Raw genomic sequence first — 19,574 nt, 5'->3', positions numbered from 1 at the left:
TGTCATTTGCGCCCTGTCCTGCTGTAGTGCAGCGCGAAACCAACGATTCTACATCTACGTGATTACTCTGCTATTCACAATAAAGTGCCTGGCAGAGGGTTCAATGAACCACCTTCAAGCTGTCTCTCTACCGTTCCACTACCGAACGGGCACGCGGGAAAAACGAGCACTTAAATTTTTCCGTGCGGGCCTGATTTCTCTTATTTTATCGTGATGATCATTTCTCCCTATGTAGGTGGGTGCCAACAGAATGTTTTCGCAATCGGAGGAGAAAACTGGCGATTGAAATTTCATGAGAAGATCCCGTCGCAACGAAAAATGCCTTTGTTTTAATAATTGCCACTCCAATTCGCGTATCATGTCTGTGACACTGTCTCCCCTATTTCGCGATAATACAAAACGAGCTGCCCTTCTTTGTACTTTTTCGGTGTCTTCCGTCAGTCCCACCTAATGCGGATCCCACACCGCACAGCAATACTCCAGAATAGGGCGGACGAGCGTGGTGTAAGCAGTCTCTTTAGTAGACCTGTTGCACCTTCTAAGTGTACTTCCAATGAATCGCAGTCTTTGGTTTGCTCTACGCACAATATTATCTATCTGATAGTTCTAATTAAGGTTATTTGTAATTGTAATCCCTAAGTATTTAGTTGAATTTACAGCCCTCAGATTTGTGTGACTTATCGCGTAGCCGGCCGAAGTGGCCATGCGGTTCTAGGCGCTGCAGTCTGGAACCGCGCGACCGCTACGGTCGCAGGTTCGAATCCTGCCTCGGGCATGGATGTGTGTGATGTCCTTAGTTAGGTTTAAGTAGTTGTAAGTTCTAGGGGACTGATGACCTCAGAAGTTGAGTCCCATAGTGCTCAGAGCCATTTGAACCATTTTGAACTTATCGCGCAATCGAAATTTAGCTGATTTCTTTTAGTACTCATGTGAATAACTTCGCAATTTTCTTCATTCAGGGTCAATTGCCACTTTTCGCACCATACAGATATCTTATCTAAATTATTTTGCAAGGCGTTTTGATCATCTGATGACTTTACAAGACAGTAAATGACTGCATCATCTGCACACAATCTAAGACGGCTACTCAAATTGTCTGCTATGTTCTTAATATAGATCAGGAACAATAGAGGGCCTATAACAACACTTCCTTAGGGAACACCGGATATTACTTCTGTTTTACTCGATGACTTTCCGTCTATTACTACGAACTCTGACCTTTCTGACAGGTAATCACGAATCCAGTCGCAGAACTGAGGCGATACTCAGTAGGCATGCAGTTTGATTAGAATACGCTTGTGAGGAACGGTGTCGAAACCCTTCTGGAAATCTAAAAATATGGAATCAGTTTGACATCCCCTGTCGATAGCACTTATTACTTCATGAGTATAAAGAGCTAGTTGTATTTCACAAGAACGATATTTTCTGAATCCGTGCTGAGTGTATGTCAGTAAATCGTTTTCTTCGAGGTACTTCATAATGTTCGAATACAGTATATGTTCTAAACCCCTACTGCAAATCGACGTTAGTGATATAGGCCTGTAATTCAGCGGATTACTCCTACTTCTCTCTTTCGGTATTGGTGTGACTTGAGCAATTTTCCAGTCTTTAGGTACGTATCTTTCTGTGAGCGAGTGGTTGTTTATAATTGCTGAATATGGAGCTATTTTATCAGCATACTCTGAGAGGAACCTGACTGGTATACAATCTAGACCGGAGGCCTTGCCATTATTAAGTGATTTAAGCTGCTTTCTTACACCGAGGATATCTACTTCTATGTTTCTCATCTTGGCAGTTGTTCTTGACTGGAATTCAGGAATATTTACTTCGTCTTGTTTGGTGAAGGAGTTTCAGAAAGCAGTTGGGCCACAGTGTGACATGGACTCTGTCTCATATTATTCTTAAAGTCTTTTCGCGAAATACCACGGCGCAGGAAGTCTAGGCTACAATAGGTGTGGCTACAATAACGGGACTATTTCTGTAAAATATTTTCTTTCAAAAACATCAATATTTAGTTATCATCACCCTCAGTATACTCCCCTCCTGTGTCCCTAATTTTCCAGCGATGGAAACAGTGCTGGAAGTCTTCCTCTGTGAACTCCTCGATGACGCGTGTCGCTTTTTTTTTTTTTCCAACTGATCTAGCGGAGTGAAATCCGCGATGCAGTTGTGACCTTAGGGAACACATCCAAGTCAGGTGGTACTGGGCCAGACGGATAAGGTGCGTGGCCCCCACACTGGGACGCTGTACGTCGCTAGGAACTTCTTAACAGAACCCATGACTCATTCTTCCACAATTCGTGCCGTTTCCGTCTTATTTTGTCACGAATTGAGCAACAAGCTCAAGGTACTAATGTTCGTTAGTAGTTTGACCTTCAGGGACGCAGCGAAATACATGATTCCATGAATATCGAGCCGGCCGGTGTGGCCGTGCGGTTCTAGGCGCTTCAGTCTGGAACCGCGTGACGCTACGGTCGTAGGTTCGAATCCTGCCTCAGGCATAGATGTGTGTGATGTCCTTAGGTTAGTTAGGTTTAAGTAGTTATAAGTTCTAGGTGACTGACGACCACAGATGTTAAGAACCATAGGGCTCAGAGCCATTTGAACCATGAATATCGAAGAAAAAAAAAAACAGTCATCGCTTTCAATCTTAATTTGCTGTTTCGAGCTTTTTCGCTCTCGGTGAAGCCGACCCCTTCCGGTGCATCGACTGGCGCTTAGTTTCTGGATCGTAAGTGAAAAACCAAAATTCGTCACATGTTATCACTCTATGCAAGGTATTAGGATCATTTCCAATGGTATTCAAAGTATCAGTACAAACATTTTCCAGAGCTTCTTTTTGTTTGATCGTGAGAATTTTCGGCACCAGTTGCGTACACACTTTTCTCATGTTAAAATGGTCATTTAGAATTTGCCTTACGCATTCCCTGACACTTCCTACAGTTTCAGCGGTCGATCGAAAACTCAACCGACTGTCAGATCGAACCAGATTAATTACTGTTTCGATATTTTCATCAATTTTTCCTGTTGAAGAGCATCCCGAGCGTCATTCATTTTCACCGTCTTATAGGACATCTTGCAACGCATGAAGCACTCAAAAACTCGCGTATGCGATAAACAGTCATCGCCTTACACTTCCCTTAGTAATACGTAAGTTTCAGTAGCAGTTTTTCCAAATTTCGTGTCAAACTTCACGACAATTCCTTGTTCTATTATTACATTTATCATTTTTCAGGAAAAACAAAATAACAGCTACCACACAAAGGACACGGCCAGACTGATCTGGCTTCAGACTCCACAGATGCCGCATTCCACTGAGAAGGCTTCACAGTCCACTGCTGTTGGTTCAAATGTCTCTGAGCACTACGGGACTCAACATCTGAGGTCATCAGTCCCGTAGAACTTAGAACTACTTAAACCTAACTAACCTAAGGCATCAGCTCTCACCTCGGACAACACAGTGGCCGACGGCCTCCACTTAACGACGGAGAGCAGCGGCGTTCGCGTACAGTTGTCAGTGCTAACAGGCGAGTAACAGTGCGAGAACTCAATGTGGGGCGTACCCACTACGACAATACTGCGAAATTTGATTTGAATGGACTTTGGCAGCAGATGAGCGTCGCGAGTGCCCTCGCTAATAGCACGACATCGCCTGCAGCGCCTCTCCTGGACTGGTGACCATACCGGCTGGAACCTACACGACTGGAGAACCGTGGCCTGGACTGGTGAGTCCCGATTTCAGCTGGTAAGAGCTGACAGTAGTGTTCGAGTGTGGCGCAGACCCCACGAAGCCGTGGACCTAAGCTGTCAACAAGGCACTGTGCGAGCTGGTGGTGGCTCCATAATGGTGTGGGTTGTGCTCCTCTGGTCCAACTGCCCACATCGTTGACTGGAAATGATTATGTTCGGCTACTTGGAGACCATTTGCAGCCGTTAATCATATCAACTACGTTAGTTAGTAAGAACTAATGGTCCTGTAAAGCTAGGTACATCTACATCTACATTTATACTCCGGAAGCCACCCAACGGTGTGTGGCGGAGGGCACTTTACGTGCCACTGTCATTACCTCCCTTTCCTGTTCCAGTCGTGTATGGTTCGCGGGAAGAATGACTGCCGGAAAGTCTCTGTGCGCGCTCGAATCTCTCTAATCTTACATTCGTGATCTCCTCGGGAGCTATAACTAGGGGGAAGAAATACATTTGATACCTCATCCAGAAACGCACGCTCTCGAAACCTCGACAGCAAGCTACACCGCGATGCAGAGCGCCTCTCTTGCAGAGTCTGCCACTTTGTTAAACATCTCCGTAACGCTATCACGCTTACCAGATAACCCTGTGACGAAACGCCCCGCTCTTCTTAGGATCTCCTCTATCCCCTCTGTCAACCCGACCTGGTACTGATCCCACACTGATGAGCAATACTCAGGTATAGGTCGAACGAGTGTTTTGTAAGCCACCTCCTTTGTTGATGGACTGCATTTTCTAAGGACTCTCCCAATGAATCTCAACCTAGCTTCCAGTACGTCCGAAGTTAATTTTACATCTGAAGCTTTTTCTCTCGTACGAAAGCCATACTGTGTTCTGTATGCTAGGAAGTATCCGATCTAGTGACACAGCTGGCCTGGTATTCTGTAGCGCAGTATTTTGTTCAAATGAATGCTTTCTGCAGGTCAAGGAACACGGCACGAAGCTCGGCGTCGATATCTACTACCGTATAGGTCTAGTGGGCGAACGGAGTGAGCAGTGCTTAGCAAGACAATTGTTTGCAGAATCTAGAGGAAACAGAGTGTTGGTGAAAAGCGTCTTTCTTTTTGTTGCCGTCACTGCGGACGGGATTCGATGCTACGCACTCTTGTCGGGAAGTCAGCGGGGCAGCGCATTGTGCCCGCAGGCAGCGGCTCAGCCGTACTGTGCAGCCTGCCAGAGGCGCTTCTGCACGGAGCATCCGGGGGATTTTCAGAGTCCGTGGTGAGCGGATGTCTGGCGCTCGCAGACCGTCACGCACGTGTGCCGACGAAGCTACGAACACTTCAACAACCCACACAACGACTCAACCACACTTTACCACCTTTTACAGTCGTCCCATTAAAGATGGCGCGTTTTGTAAGAGGGAGATTCCATCTTTGGATGCACACCATCGTCAGAACCAGAATACCATACCAAATAAAAGATAGAAAACAAAATGTGAGATGGTTTCCAGCGAGCATTCACAAACGAGGAAACTCGTCGCATCAAAAGATCGGTGGAGACGCTGTAAATGGTAACGTCAGTAGGACCCTGATGGTGGCTTCAAGCCCCGTCGTTTGCACGAGTGTTAGTTGATGAAGCGCTGGTCCAGGAAGCTCACACGTGTAGGAGCTCGCACGTACCAGCCGTCTGTAGATCTCCACGAACCTACAAACGAAGCTGTGAACGGTGTCACACTTCTTGAGGCTTTTTTTATCTTATGAAAAACGCAGCAACCTTTTCATAATGTTATTAGACAAAAGTCATTGAAAATATTGGAGCACAAAGCTTACACCAGCTATCAAAAGTCTGCATAAAGAAGTTTCAGTAATCTTACATATAGAGGGCACGTATACACAACCGATACAAATCAATAAAGGGCAGAATCAAGGCTGTAGTTAATCCGCAGTGCCGTCCGATCTTTACGGCAACTGCGGTCCGCATGTCGAATCCTAGGATAAACAGTGGTGTACAAATAAAATACTCCGTGAAGCTGAAATCACTCCTATATGCTGATGACAGATTGACTTTTTCAGGAGAAGTTTACTCATAAAAAAGAATTTATGAACTAAATAAAATACCTACAGAATAGAATCCGAAATATCTTCTAGCAAATTTAAATGAACGGCGTTCTGTGTAAAATATTCCTCAAGAACAAAGATACTAGTTAATGAAAAAAAACGACTAAACATCTATTTTAACTGCCTTGCGTGTTAAGTATCGTGTGATAACGATGAAGAGATGTAGATTAAGTGGAATATATTTGTCTGTGGAAGAATTAACAAAACTTGAAAGCATAGAACATTGAATGATACACGAAGGAAATTTCATAAATCAGTCGCTCTGCCAACCCTGTCATATGGAAGCGAATAGTCGGCATTGAATGAAAGACGAGATGAACAAATGCAAGGAATAGAATGGGAATTTTTAGAGCGGAGAAGACATGAAAAGAATAGATAAAATACCAAATGACGATATTCGAAACGAGTTGAAAATCTAGATAGTGAAAGAAGAAATCGATGGAAAAAAAAAGAAATAGAATGAACATCTACAAAGAATGGATCGAAAGAGACTATCACGCTACATAAAGAACTCTGAACCAAAAGAGAGAGAGAGAGAGAGAGAGAGAGAGAGAGAGAGAGAGATCCTACCAGATCGAGAAAAGGATGGGAACCGTAACACACCACAGCTTGCCTAATATGGAAGAGCAGAAGAAGCACAAGAAGAAGAAAATGAGACAAATAATACGTCGTTGTAAGATCAGGAGGCCAAGAATCATAATTTTATATTTCAGAAAATTTATATTGGCTAAGATTCGCAAGCAACAACACTGCCTTTTCCATCCATTACGATAATCCCTCTTTTTTACATTGCAAAAATTGGTCATCGGAAATAAATAAGTAAAAAACAAGGTTTAAACCGTGCCACTGGAAAAACAAAGACGTTCGAATAGAAATCAGTGTGTCAACCTACATGATCAGAGGTTTTTAACAGCAATTACTGAACTGAAATCTGAGTGTTACATTGTCTACTTTGTTAAATTTGTTTACTGGCTTTAGAAGAGAAATGATCCTGTTACTCTTCGATCACGAAATTAGTGGTGAGCTTAGAAGTATGACTCATTGTTTAATCATTCGGAGCTAGTGATAAGAAGCAATGGGGCCATCACGTAAAATCTGCAGTAGGGAAGGAAAATGGCAGACTTCATTTGTTACGAACGCATGACAATTGAAAATTTTGTGCAATATCGGGATTCAAACCCGGGCTTCTGGCAAATTAGAAGAAATCGCCTTAACCAACATGCTAGCTGAAGATGCGTTCAGGCGTGCCTCAGACACATGGCCACATTTATTACAGTGCAGGTTCAGTCAGCCTGGCACAGTGGTTTGGGTCATTTTATGCCAGCATCTCCATTGACTTCTTCCCAATCAAACCAATTTCATTTCCACGCATTTCAGACTCAGATTTGTTGCAAGGACTCTGGGACAGTGGAGTGCATCTGTGAAGTGTAGCAAAACGACCATATACGGGCATGCACTGAGGTCAGTTAAGTCATGAGGCAACACCCGATATCGTGTCAGACCGCATTTCGCCCGGTGTAGTGCAGCAACCCGACGTGGCAGGGACTCGACAAGAGATACTGAGCCACGCTGCCTCTACAGCCGTATATAGATGCTCGAGTTTTGCCGATGCAGAATTTAGTGCACAATTGATGTCTCGATTATATCCCATAAATGTTCGGTGGGATTCGTGTCGGGCGATACGGGTGGCCAAATCATTCGCTCCAACTGTCGAGAATGTTCTCTAAACCAGCCGCGAACGATTGTGGCCCAGTGGCATGGCGCATTGTCGTTCATAAAAATTCCGTTGTTGTTTGGATACATGAAGTCTACGAATGGCTGCATAAGGTCTCCAAGCAGCCGAACATAACCACTCCCTGCCAACCATCGGTTCAGTGGGACCAGAGGGCCCAGTCTGTGCCGTTATGGCGGCACCACCAGATAGCAAAGTGACTTGTTGACAACTCAGGTTCGTGGCTGCTTGCGGGGTGTGCGCCACACTAGAAGCCTACCCTCAGCTCTTACCAACTGAAATCGGGACTCACCTGACCAGGCCACGGTTTTATACTCATCTAGTATCCAACCGATACGGTGACGAGCCCAGAAGAGGTGGTGCAGGCAGTGTCATGTTTTTAGCGAATGCGATCTCGTTTTCCTCTGCTGCCGTAACCCATCGACGCCAAATTTGACCGATCTGTCCTGACGGATACGTTCGTTGTACGTCCCACATCGATTTTTGGTGTTATTTCACACAGTGTGTTTGTCTCTTAGCATTGACAACTGCATGCAAACGCCGCTGCTCTCGGTCGTTAAGTGAAGGCCGTCGGCGACTGCGTTGCCTGCGGTGACAGGTAATGCCGGCAAACTTTTGACACTGTGGAACTGGGAATACTGGATTCCCTAACGATTTGAGAAACGGAATGTGGCGAACGTCTGGCTCCGATTACAGTTCCGCGTTCGAAGTCTGCTAGTTCCCGTCGTGCGGCCGTCATCACGTCATAGACCTCTTTACATGGATTACCTGGGTACAAATGACAGCTCCGCCAAAGCACTGCCCTTTTATCCCTTGTGTACGCTGTTATACCACCGCCTGTATACGTGTATATTGCTATCCAACGACATTCGTCAACGCAGTGTATTATGCAGGGTGAACCACCGACAAACTTTCAGAGATGTTAGTATACTGCAAAACAAGAAAAACTGTCCGGTAAATATGGGCTCTAAAATGCCCAACTTAAGAACTACGAGGACTTTTTGTCCTTTACTACTGTGAAACACATTTCCTCTATTGAACACGTTCACATAGTTCTTAATATATGCATTTTAGAGCCCGTGTTTAATGGACTCTTTTTTTCTTGTTTTCGACCGTACTACTTACTCCCAAAATATGGAAATCAAAGTGGAGGAGGAGGAAGAAGAAGATTGTTTCGTGGTATCGAGGATGAAAACCTGCCCATAGCTATTCAAGTAAGTATTTTACAGCGCATGTTTACTAGACTTTTTTCCTTGTTTTGGTCCATACTACCACCTCTGAATCTTTGTTAATGGAGTTGTGGTCTGGATGCTGTATATCACGCAGGTATGGTGCGAATAAAGCAAGAGAAATAAAATTTTATCTGTCGATTTGTCTAAAAATCCTAAGAAGTTTCGTTCCTACACAAAGTCAGCAGATCGAAATCACGTACTGAGCCGATCAGTGACCATACTGGTACCGAAACTGCATTCGGTCTTCCGAAACGTTCCAAAGGGGACGGTCGTAACGCGGTGCCTGTCTTCAGCCGCGGCGAGAACGCCGAAGTGTCACATGTCGAGATAACATATCGTTGACGAGAAATGCAGCTACAGTCGCTTAATAGCGGAGAGGTCTGACGACGAGATGAGATACCTGTAAGATTCTGCAGAAATTATGCGAAAGAGTGCTCCTTCTACCAGTAGTTTACCTCTGATCGCGGGAGCAGCGAAGGGTACATAGTGGAAAAAGAAGGACGCCATTCCCGTTTTCAGGAAGTGTCGTAAGACAGATGCGCATAATTATAGACCTACGTCGGTGACGTCAATGTGTTGCACAATGCTGGGACATGTTTTATGTTCGCGTTTTACAACGTCTTTGCAGAAAAAAAAAATCACCTACATGACAATCGAGATGGATTCAGCAATCGGAGCTACATTGGCCTCAGTTCGCTCTGTCCGTCCACGAGGTTCACGCCGCTGCACACATCGGCACCCGGGCTCACTCTGCGTTCCCCGACTGCAGGGACGTACCTGGCACCGTTGCGCGCTGCCACTTGGTAAATAAAATGCGAGTTTGCCGAGTATCGGACCAGGTTAGTGAAGAGTGATTGCTGGGGCTAGCTCCCTGCGAGGTAATATTTCGCCAGTTTTTGATGCACCCTGTGCTTCTACATCTACATCCATACTCCGCAAGCCACCTGATGGTGTGTGGCGGAGGGTACTTTGAGTACCTCTATGCTTCAGGTACTATATCGGCCATCTGTAGATTTTCGTCCGGATATTTTATCAAAAATAAGAACTATAAATGAGGTAAAAAGTGAGCAACTAATTTCCAAAATTTATTTCACCTGATGAAATGGTTGTGATGATCTGTGCGCCTGCGGTCGCAGGGGGAAAAAAAAAGAATGAAGTAAGTGCCTTCTTGAAAGTATCTCGTGAGCTCACAAAAAAACATTGCAGCCGGCATACGGTGCTCTCGGTGGTTGGATGCTGGGAAAGTGAGGCTGGGCTACAAAGCAGATATTGCTTACAAAGCTCTCGCAAGACCCATACTGCGTAGAATATTGCTTACGTGTATGGGATCCGTACCAGATAGGATTATCAGCAGATATACAGCGCGCTCGAAGGAGGTCACCCTTCTTTAAGCCAAGTTGTGCCCGCATTCCTTTTTTCTCCGCAATTCGATTCAGTTCCCGGTCACTAGTTGCTGGAGCTACCAGTCCGATCTCCAGCACATTCCTTAGCATCACATTCCAAAAGCTTCTCTTCCTGTCTGAATTGCTCATTCAGCCAAGATTCACTTCTGTACAAGGCTACATTCCATAATTACCTTCAGAAAAAGTTTCCCAACACTTAAATTTGTATTCGATGTTAACGAATTCCTTTTCTTCAGAATTCTTTTTTCCTTGCTATAAACAATCAGCATTTTATGTCTCCTCTACTTCAACCGTCACCATTTTGCTATCCAATTAGCAAAACTCATCTATTAACTTTCGTGTCCCGTTTCCTAAACTAACTGCCTCATTTTGGCTAATTAAATGCGATACTATTCCATTAGCTTTATTTTACTCTTGTTGATATTGATTTTATAATATTTTTTCAAGACGTTATCTGTTCCTTTCCACTGCTCTTGCAAGTCTTTTGCCGCCCCTGAAAGAGTTAAAATGTTATGCGCGAACCTCGAGGATTTTCTTTGTGCTGCCTGAACTTGAATTCCCTTACATAATTTCTACTTGGTTTTGTTTGCTGCTTGCTCAATGAACAGTTTGAATAAACTGCAGTTATAGCCTAACTCTGTCTCCCTCCCTTCTCAAGCACTGCTTCTCTTTCTTGACTGCCGACTCTTTTTAACTGCCGTGTAGATTTTCTACAAGTTGTAAATAACCCTTTACTACCTGTATTTTATCCCTACTACCTTCCGATTTTCAGACAGTGTAACCCAGCCAACGTTGTCAAAATATTTTTTTAATCCAGAAATACTGCAAATGCAGATTTGCCTTTCTTCTATGATAAGTCGTCGGGGCAGTGTCACTATATTCGTGTGGAACCCAAACTGATCTTCTTCGAGATTGGATTCTACCAGTTTTTTCATTCTTCTATAAATAATTCGGGTTCATGTTTTGCAAAAATGTCTCATTAAACATTATTCGGTGACATTCATACCTGACACCATCTGCCTCCTTCCGAATCCGAATTACTACAATCTTCTTGCTGTCTGAGGGTATTTTGCCTGTAGTCCGCTAGAACATAGAACTACTTAAACCTAACTAACCTAAGGACATCACACACATCCATGCCCGAGGCAGGATTCGAACCTGCGACCGTAGCAGTCCCGCGGTTCCGGACTGAAGCGCCTAGAACCGCACGGCCACCTTGGCCGGCTGAGAGAGAGAGAGAGAGAGAGAGAGAGAGAGAGAGAGAGAGAGAGAGAGAGAGGGAGGGAGAGGGAGGGGGGGGGCAAGGATGAAGTGAAAGAGTGAGAGGACGAAATGGGCAAGGGATTGCACTTGATATAAAAGAAGTATATGCGCTGAGAAAAGTTAGCAGGCTATTCAAAAGCGTCAATTAAATTAAAGAAACAAAGTAAAGTAATTACAAGATAGCAGACCTGTAGAAGAGCTTGGGAAGGTGTTACAAATGGTAGGTGATGCAGAAGTAGGACAAAGAGAGAACTAATCGTTGTAAAAAGAAATGCTGAACTAAAATCTATAGCTTACGTGTTTCTTTATTACGGTAGTGCTTTGGATCTATAGTTCTCCTATCAAGCAGCGATGGAAGAAGATTCCATTTACAGAACATTTTAACATGTGCGACATTTCCGACCGGGATCACATACTGCAATGTCGGCAAAATGAGTTGGACTGTTTGCAGACCAGCGGAGAAACGTAGCAAACGTCTTGACACAGTGGAGGCAGGGTGGGAATGAGCATGCGGGGGCGTGGGGGAGAGGTTACGTGGCCAACGACTCGACCAGCTGATGCCATGGCTTAACTGTGTGGGGAGTTTTCATCGTCTGCGCTCTCTGTTCCGAAAGGCCTGCAGCTGCTGAGGCGAAAAGGCGTTGCAAGAGGCGTCCAGCCGTCCAGCCGTCCCTCACAGTTAATGTCTGCACGAGTGAAGCAGTGGAGACGACTCAGCCGTGGGCGGTACGTAATGGCTGGCAGTTACGGCGTCTCAGCTGCCGGTGTTTACACGGGGGCCGACACACGCACAAACTTGCTGAATATTCACGTTTCTGTCGGGCCGAAACTCTCGAAAGAGTTAAAACCAGCACACACAACAGGTGAGAAATGGAGCGGTTGGGAATATTCAGTGAACAGTACCGTATGACTCAGAAGTAACAGCACATGTGGATTTCACGTTTTCCAATTGCCGCTTTTATAATAGTGAACAGAACCTCACGATCATACAGTGTAAGCTTTCACGGCCGGTATTGTCTTCACTTAAAACTTCCGGGCTGATAGGCCGTGGTCGATGTATAAAACTCTCCCCCGACGTTTCGTCTCCGACTGCGGGAGACATCCTCGGAGGTAAAGCGGCGTCAGGAGAGAGTTTTATACTTCGACCACGGTCTATCAGCCCGGAAGTTTTAAGTGAAGAGAACCTCACGAATTTATCGTACTGAGAAATATGTTTCTTCAATCAATATCAGCTCACCGGAGAAAAAATTTGTCACCCCTGGAGAAATCATTACCAGCATCATACTAGAGCCGTATAATTCAGCCCACGGACTCGATAACCGCCTGGATTCTATTAGGAGCGGAGCCCAGAAGATTGTGCAGGTGCGTCGCAGCCGTGTTAACCCTTTACTTTGCACATGCGGAAGTACTGTAAAGATTATTAAATTACTTAAATCAGATGTATACGGTCATGTGAACAATTTTACGTACACTGTTCAAAATTCAGTACGTTACCTGTATCACTGCCCACGACAGGCGCTAGTGTGATACAATAAAAGTACTACATTCTTGTTTGTGTGTCAGAAAACAATTTTTGCATTTCGCTCTAGTGCATGTGAAATGTCTTAATTTCATTTTGGTGCAAAACACCGAACAATTCCATAGTTCCCGCATTTTACAGTCTGTTTTCCCTGAGGGCGGAGTCTACAACTTCACTTTCGACCAAACATTTGACCACCAAAACTGTCACATCTTATATCGTCACTGACACAGGAGTGGCCGTTCTCTTCTCCATCTGGTCTCGATGGCCAGCCAGTACTCAACGAAAATGGCTCTGCGCACTATGGGACTCAACGGCTGTGGTCATAAGTCCCCTAGAACTTATAACTACTTAAACCTAACTAACGTAAGGACAGCACACAACACCCAGCCATCACGAGGCAGAGAAAATCCCTGACCCCGCCGGGAATCGAACCCGGGAACCCGGGCGTGGGAAGCGAGAACGCTACCGCACGACCACGAGATGCGGGCAGTACTCAACGACATGCTTCCTCTTCCCAGGAAAGCTAAGTCCGTTTGCAGTATTCCAGACGAGAACTCGCAAACACATTCTACACCTACAACGGAACTCTGAGAATCAGATTTAGGTGCCTGGCATGGGGTTCAATGAACCATCTTCACAATAATGCTCTACTATTCCAACCAGGAACAGCGCGTGGAAAAACGAACACCTATATATTTCCGTGCCAGCTCTGTTCTTCCTTATTTTATTATTATGATCGTTTCTCCCTGTGTAGGTCGGCGTCAACGAAATATTTTCACATTCGGAGGAGAAAACTGGTGATTGAAATTTCGTGAGAAGATTCCGCCGCAACGACAAACGCCTTTGTTTTAATGATGTCCACCCCAAATCCTGTATCATTTCAGTTACACTCCCTTCCTGTTTCGTGATAATACAAAACGTGCTGCCCTTCTTTGAAGTTTCTCGACGTTCTCCGTGAATCCTGTCTGGTAAGGATCCCACACCGCGCATCACTACTCCAAAAGAGTGCGAAGTGTAGGCAGTCTCTTTAGTAGATCTGTTACATTTTCTAAGTGTCCTTCCAATAAAACACAGTCTTTGGTTATACTTCCCTCCAACATTTTCTGTGTGTTCCTTCCAATTTAAGTTGTTCGTAATTGCAATTCCTAGGTATTTAATCGAATTTACGGCCTTTAGATTTGACGGATTTATTGTGTAATCCACGTTTAACGGGTTCCTTTTGGCACTTTTCATTATTCACGGTCAATTGCCAATTTTCGCACTATACAGATATCTTTTCTAAACCTGATTTGCAATTTGTTCTGATCTTTTGATGACTTTACTAGTCGATAAACGACAGCATCATCTGAAAACAACCTAAGACGGCTACTCAGATTTTCTCCGAAATCATTTATATACATAAGGGGCAGCAAAGGGCCTGTAACTATCTTGTGGAGCATCAGAAATCGCTGTTGTTTTACTCGATGACTTTTCGTCAGTTACTACGAGCTGTGATCTCTGACAGAAAATCACGAATCCAGTCACATTACTCAGACAATAATCAATAAGCAAGTAATTTCATTACAAAGTCGCTGTGTGGTACAGTGTGTGAAAAGCCTTCTGGAAATCTAAAAATACGGAATCAATTTGAAATCCCTTGTCAATAGCACTCAACACTTCATGTGAATAAAGAGCTAGTTGTGTTTCATAGGAACGATGTTTCCTAAACCCATGTTGACTGTGTGTCAATAGACCGTTTTCTTCGACGTAATTCATAATGTTCGAACACAATATATGTTCCAATATCCTGCTGCATATCGACGTTAACGATATGGGCCTGTAATTTAGTGGATTGCTCCTACTACCTTTCTTGAATGCTGGTGTGACCTGTGCAACTTTCCAGTCTTTGGGTACGGATCTTTCGTCCAGCGAACGGTTGTATATGATTGTTAAGTATGGACTAATGCATCAGCATACCGTGAAAGGAACCTAACTGATACATAGTCTGGACCGGAAGACTTGCTTCTGTTAAGTGATTTAAGTTGCTTCATTACGATAGTATACTGGGACGTTGGTAATGTTTTGGTAAGGATTGCTGTAGAGTATAATTTACCATTAAACTCCTGATTGTTTAAACGATCGAACTCCCACGTATAAAACAGCTTCAAACAAATGAGTTACGTTTCAAAGGTTTAAACCTCCATCATCAGGTGGATTTACATTTCTTTTGACGACAGTGAAAGGAACCTGTGACCACTGGAGGTACTCTATTTTAATTATGTTTACAGTTAGATATATGTTTAATTTTCTGTCAAAAGAAACCCGAAACCATGTTCTGAAATAGTGTTTTGTTTCTCCACTAGACAGTGCCACAAGTTTCTCCAAAAAATCGTAACACAACTCACACACAAATGTCATACTAACAAATGTAAATCCACCTGATGGAGGTTTAAACGATTGAAACGCGTCTATGAGATAAAGAAACAGTGACTGGTAACAGTTAACTTGTTGTTTCATTTAATCTGAGTCTGTAATCAAAGCACTGTAAACATTCAGTTCAGAATGGAATGTGAAAGACGACAGAGGTAGTCCACTAATGTCAAACGTAGATAACATTGGCAGTATTAGAACACAGCCAGGGAGAAGCCGACTACAGTATCATCAATTAAATTAAAAGTGCGAAACAAGAAGATTCTTTGGACACAGAAATTGGAAAATTCCGTATGTTTATTTCGAAACTATTAAATGAATCACGTATCTGAACACGAAATCGCTTATAATTATAGTGATGTCAAAATTTTGAAGATACGGACCGACAAATTATTAAGCATCGCTTGACCTTGAGTGTATCGTCATTGAATTAAATTGATGTCTGACTTAATACCTGCAATTCTTTGTGCTGGAAGTGAGAATAATTAATGTAGAATTAGTATTCTGTTCCCTACTTCGTATCTGTGGTGTCGTAGAGAGATCACGTTGTCACACCGAAGATGGCAGCGCGAATCGATGATCCTATGGAAATTAGCGGAGGGGTCGCTGCAGTCCACAGCAAAGTACGGGAGGCGCTCCTGACGGCGACGCCTCCCCTCTCAGCACGCAACGCCCTCGCACTGAGGTCAATACAGCGTCAAATTGGCAGCAGCTCGGGGCAGTCTGAGACCTCAGCTACAGCAGTGAGCATCATCAGGCAGGACGTGTACTTCGTCATGTTGAACATTGTACACCTCATCATGTTTGAAATTATCGCGACCTTTGTGATGTCTACAGAAAAGGAATAATGAGTGAAAGCCGAGTGAGGCAGTCGTGCACTGATTTCAAAAGTGGCCATACCAAAGTTCACAGTAACGACCGCAGTGGTAGGCCTAGCATTGTGACTGACGGTGATGAAAATCAACGACAGAAGTCGTGAAAATCATCGTTTCACCATAACGGAACTTTCGCAATGTTTTCCCCAAGTTTCACGGAGTTTGGAGCATGAAATTGTGACAGAGAAGTTTTGTTATGACAAATTTTGTGCTAGGTGGGTTCGCAAAATCCAATCGCAGACGGCAGATTTGTTTAGAGACGGTATTGAAAAACTTGTGCCACTATATTGTAACTACCTTAATTTTAATGACGGTTACGTAGAATAACAGCTCAAGAGTGTACCTTTAAATGTAGTGAATAAAAATTGGTTCTTCTGTATTGTTAATTTTTTATTTCAAAACGTCTGTTACTTTCCCGATAGCTTTCATATATTGGAAAACGTATGTATAGTAATCTTCTACGGAAAAAAAAAAAAAAAAAAAAAAAAAAAACAGTAATAACTGGACTTAGAATACGGACGCTCAAAATCGAAGCCGCGATCCTAGCCACTGTGCCACAGCTTCGGGTTAACTCTTTTACTCGCTAAAAGGGACACCGAGCACATCGAAAACTTGGACTGTTTTTTCCCTCAGAAACTGCGGATTATCTACGAATAACCTGAGACATGAAAAAGCTACCCGAGCACGACTCACGCCCCGTCCTCACAGCTTTACTTCTGTCAGTACCTCGTCTCCTACCTTCCAAACTCTTCAGAAGCTTTCCTGCGAACGTTGCTCTTCTGCAAGGTGAGTCGTGCTTGAGTATCTCAGTTGGTAGAGCACTTGCCCGCGAAAGGCAAAGGTCCCGAGTTCGAGTCTCGGTCCGGCACAAAGTTTTAATCTGCCAGGAAGTTTCATATCAGCGCACACTCCGCTGCAGAGTGAAACTTTCATTCTGGAAACCTGAGACATGGCTTCGTTTATTTCGACCGCTCCTCTAACGAGCGAAGTTTCAGCGAAATCGGGTTATGACACTTGCCGGGTTCTCCTCGTGACTGGACAGCGCGGTTGACTGCTACGTGGGGGGTCCCGGCTTCGATTGCCGGTCGGCAGCTCGGGGAGTGGGTTTTGTGCTGTCCGTTCACCATTGTTGATCACCATCGACGAGGAAGTCGCCGAAGTGGTTTCAAATAGGAAGACCTGCAGTAGACGGTGGAAGAAGCCCAGACGGGGTCTCCCGGCCATTAACGCCGTACCGTTGAGTGTTGACTCACCGCGGCGGCCTGCGTGGCGGGGTTGACGTCTGTCTCGTAGCGCCACTGTGCGGTGACGTGCCGGGTGCACTGTTGGGACGACTCCACGTCGATGGCGTCCAGCAGCAGCGGCAGCTCCTGCCGGCCCAGCGCCGGCATCCGGTTCTCCACCCCCGCGTACACCACCTGCCGTAACAACAACACCAGTAATAAGCCGACTGCAGGCGCCTGTCCTTCCTGGAACAACTGGGTCAGAGGCTGCACAACACGTGGAGCAGAGCAAACATGGTGCAAGGAGATATCGGAACATCGGGGGACCACACGAAAATGAAAAATAAAAAAAAAAAAAAAAAGCTTTTGAAACGCTTTCAGTGATGGGTGTCCCAAACCTTGCAGGTATTTGTGTCGAAAGTCACGGTACGGCACGACAAGCTGCTCTCAAAATATTACTGTTATCCATTTAGACTGTTACTGACCACCATCAGACACCTACATCTAATAGATACTCTGCAAATAACGTTTACGTACCTGGAAGAGGGTTCATCGAACGACCATCACGATTCTCTATTATTCCAATCTCGTATAGCGCGCGCAAAGAATGAACACCTATATGTTTCCGTACGAGCTCTGATTTCCCTTATTTTATCGTGGTGATCCTTCCGACCTATGTATGTCGGTGTCAGCAAAATATTTTCGCATTCTGAGGAGAATGTTGGTGATTAAAATTTTGTGAGAAGATTCCGTCGGAACGAAAAACGCCTTTCTTGTAGTGATGTCCAGCCCAAATCCTGTATCATTTCTGTGACAGTCTCTTCCATATTTCACGATAATACAAAACGTGCTGCCTTTCTTTGAACTTTTTCGATGTACTCCGTCAGTCCTATATGGTAAGGATGCCACACCGCCCAGCAGTATTCTAAAAGAGGATGGACAACCGTAGTGTAGGCAGTCTCCTTAGTAGATCCTTTACATTTTCTAAGTGTCCTGCCAAAAAATCGCAGTCTTTGGTTAGCCTTGCCCCCAATATTTTCTGTGTGTTCCTTCCAATTTAAGTTGTTCGTAATTGTAATACCTAGATATTTAGTTGAATTTACGGCTTTTAGATTAGACTGATTTATCGTGTAACCGAAGTTTAACGCGTTCCTTTTAGCACTCATGTGGAAGACCTCACACTTTTCGTTATTTAGGGTTAACTGTCAGTTTTGGCACCATACAGATATCTTTTCTAAAACGTTTTGCAATTCGTTTTGATCTTTTGATGACGTTACCAGTCGATAAACGACAGCGTCATCTGCAAACAACCTGAGACGGCTGCTCAGGTTGTCTCCCAAATCGTTTATATAGATAAGGAACAGCAAAGTGCCTATAAGACTACCTTGGGGAACGCCAGACACCTGAAGGTTTTCAGCAACAGCGTCTTTAAGGATACTGCGTAATGTTCGTCTGTCTCTTCATAGCCACAAAACCGTGCACTAAAGCAGCAGAACTCATTATAAACTTAAGGATGAAAGTAGCATTTGCATGATGTGTCAAGGCCAAGTAACATCCTCGATGAAACCTGGACGATACACAAAACGATCGGTACAGTACAATACAGTAGAGAAGGCAACAGAAAGAATACGCAATGCGGCAAACAGAGAAGGCACTTCCATTCAAAGTGTGTAATTACTCTCAATTGACAGCGATTTATGATAGTCCTCTGGACATTAGAAGAGGCGAGTTATGGTGTTTAATGGGATGTGTGATGGCCACTGAAGACAACGCATGCTCTGCGACGTGCTCCCATACGCCTTCCCAACGCATCCCATACATTCTCGATGGGACTGAAGTCGAGAAAACCAGTAAGGCAATTCACTTGCGGAATATCCTCTCGTTCCGAGAGCTCCAGCACCTGCCGTGTTTGATGCCGTCGCGCATTGTCAGGAACGTGATGTTAGGGCCGCGTGCAACACTGAAAAGTCGCACGTGGGGAAGGAGTACAGTGTCACAATGAAGCTGATCCGTGAGTGTACCGCGTCTAAAGGTTTGGAGGTCGGCATGCCCAGGCAACGTAACACATGGACCACCACACCGACCGTAGCAGACAATACTAAACGTAC

General features: G+C 44.5%; 1 protein-coding gene across 2 annotated transcripts in view; it reads right to left on the bottom strand.

The window, feature by feature from the left end:
• Positions 1 to 19,574, bottom strand: part of LOC126215063 (angiotensin-converting enzyme-like) — a 240,769-nt gene that overhangs the window by 138,754 nt on the left and 82,441 nt on the right. For both annotated transcript variants that reach the window (XM_049941712.1, XM_049941713.1), the window contains exon 3: positions 17,497 to 17,661. In XM_049941712.1, the coding sequence (XP_049797669.1) occupies positions 17,497 to 17,661 (165 nt within the window). The remainder of the gene's footprint in view (positions 1 to 17,496; positions 17,662 to 19,574) is intronic.

This window comes from Schistocerca nitens, chromosome 12 (genome assembly GCF_023898315.1).
Source record: "Schistocerca nitens isolate TAMUIC-IGC-003100 chromosome 12, iqSchNite1.1, whole genome shotgun sequence".
NCBI classification, from domain to species: Eukaryota; Metazoa; Arthropoda; class Insecta; order Orthoptera; family Acrididae; genus Schistocerca; species Schistocerca nitens.
This window is presented reverse-complemented; position numbering and strand designations above follow the sequence as displayed.